Below are 1,645 nucleotides of genomic sequence, written 5' to 3' on the forward strand. Positions count from 1 at the left end.
CCCCCTCCTGCTGAGTGCGGGATCAAAGCAGAGCCGGGGAAGGAACCAGAGTTTGGCTGCAGGTGCCGGAACCGGAGCATGCGGGGCTCAGATGCCAAGAGGGGGCACCGGGCACGAGGTCAGAGGGGGCAGAGAGGACCAGGCAGGGGGGCTGTGGCCGTTTTCCCCCCTGACACAGATGTCCAGCATCTTCTCTTCCAGCAGGAAAGCATCTTCCCTCAAAAGCTCTTCCCACGGATCCAGCCTGGCCACATCCCTGGGCAGGGCCTTCCTGCCCTCCCACTGCTCTTCCCATGGATCCAGCCTGGCCAGATCCTTCAGCAGGGCCTTCCTGCCCTCCCCCTGCTCTTCCCATGGATCCAGCCTGGCCACATCCCTGGGCAGGCCCTTCCAGCCCAGCCACTGCTCTTCCCATGGATCCAGCCTGGCCACATCCCTGGGCAGGGCCTTCCTGCTCTGCCACTGCTCTTCCCATGGATCCAGCCTGTCCAGATCCCTCAGCAGGGCCTTCCTGCCCTCCTGCTGCTTTTCCCATGGATCCAGCCTGTCCAGATCCCCACTGCTCTTCCCATGGATCCAGCCTGTCCAGATCCCCACTGCTCTTCCCATGGATCCAGCCTGTCCAGATCCTCACTGCTCTTCCCATGGATCCAGCCTGGCCACATCCCTGGGCAGGGCCTTCCTGCCCTCCCCACTGCTCTTCTCATGGATCCAGCCTAGCCAGATCCCTCAGCAGGACCTGCCTGTCCTTCCCTGCCCCTGCTCTTCCCATGGATCCAGCCTGGCCACATCCCTGGGCAGGGCCTTCCTGCCCTCCTGCTGCTTTTCCCATGGATCCAGCCTGTCCAGATCTCTCAATAGGGGTGTTCCTGCCCTCCCCCTGCTCTTCTCATGGATCCAGCCTGGCCAGATCCCTCAGCAGGACCTGCCTGCCCTTCCCTGCCCCTGCTCTTCCCATGGATCCAGCCTGTCCACATCCCTCAGTAGGGGCCTTCCTGCCCTCCCAGATCCCAACCAATTCCAGATCCCAGCGCGAGCACAGCCGGGAGAGAGGTGGGGAGGCAAGGAACCGTCTCAGGAGAGCCTGGCAGCGCTGGGACCCTGCAGTGCCACCCCAGAAGCACCCTGGACCCCCCCCAGGGCGGGGAGGTGGTGCTGGGATGTCCCCCCCGGGCACCCACCCCCTGACGAAGATGTCGCTGGACTTCTCGCCCGTGAAGTAGTCGTCGTCCTCCAGGATGACCTCGTCCGTGTTCCACACGATCACCCGCAGCTCGTACCTGGCAGCGGGAAGGGGAAACATCCAGGTGAGGGGCAGGAAGGGGGCAGGATCTCTCCAGATCCCACCCCCCAGCCCGTGTTTTCCCAGTCTGAACCAATTCCATGTCCACTGACACGTTCTCCCCCTCTTCCTCACCCCCGACCCACCTCCCTCTTTCTTTTGGGCACACGTTGGGTGTGTTGGGCACAGTCTCCATCTCCCACTGCCTGGGGGGGCAGTTCCCTGGAGAACAGCTTCCTGAGCCCTGGGAAGGCCAGTTGGGCCTTGCTCCCAGGGGTAGAACTCTCCCTCTCCTTGGGGACAGTCTGTCCTTCAGCCAGCACTTCCCGACTCATCTCCTTCTCCCCTCTCCATCCCTCCATC

The 1,645-nt window shown here is 63.3% G+C and overlaps 1 protein-coding gene across 1 annotated transcript in view; it reads right to left on the bottom strand.

Annotated features, from left to right (window-relative positions):
* The window catches only part of LOC108510324 (otoferlin-like), a gene marked incomplete at both ends in the record, with an annotated part of 10,335 nt that overhangs the window by 3,815 nt on the left and 4,875 nt on the right, over positions 1–1,645 (bottom strand). Inside the window, one exon of the mRNA XM_017840008.1 lies at positions 1,182–1,280. Within this exon, the coding sequence (XP_017695497.1) occupies positions 1,182–1,280 (99 nt within the window). The remainder of the gene's footprint in view (positions 1–1,181; positions 1,281–1,645) is intronic.

This window comes from Lepidothrix coronata, unplaced genomic scaffold (genome assembly GCF_001604755.1).
Source record: "Lepidothrix coronata isolate B3197 unplaced genomic scaffold, Lepidothrix_coronata-1.0 Scaffold654, whole genome shotgun sequence".
NCBI classification, from domain to species: Eukaryota; Metazoa; Chordata; class Aves; order Passeriformes; family Pipridae; genus Lepidothrix; species Lepidothrix coronata.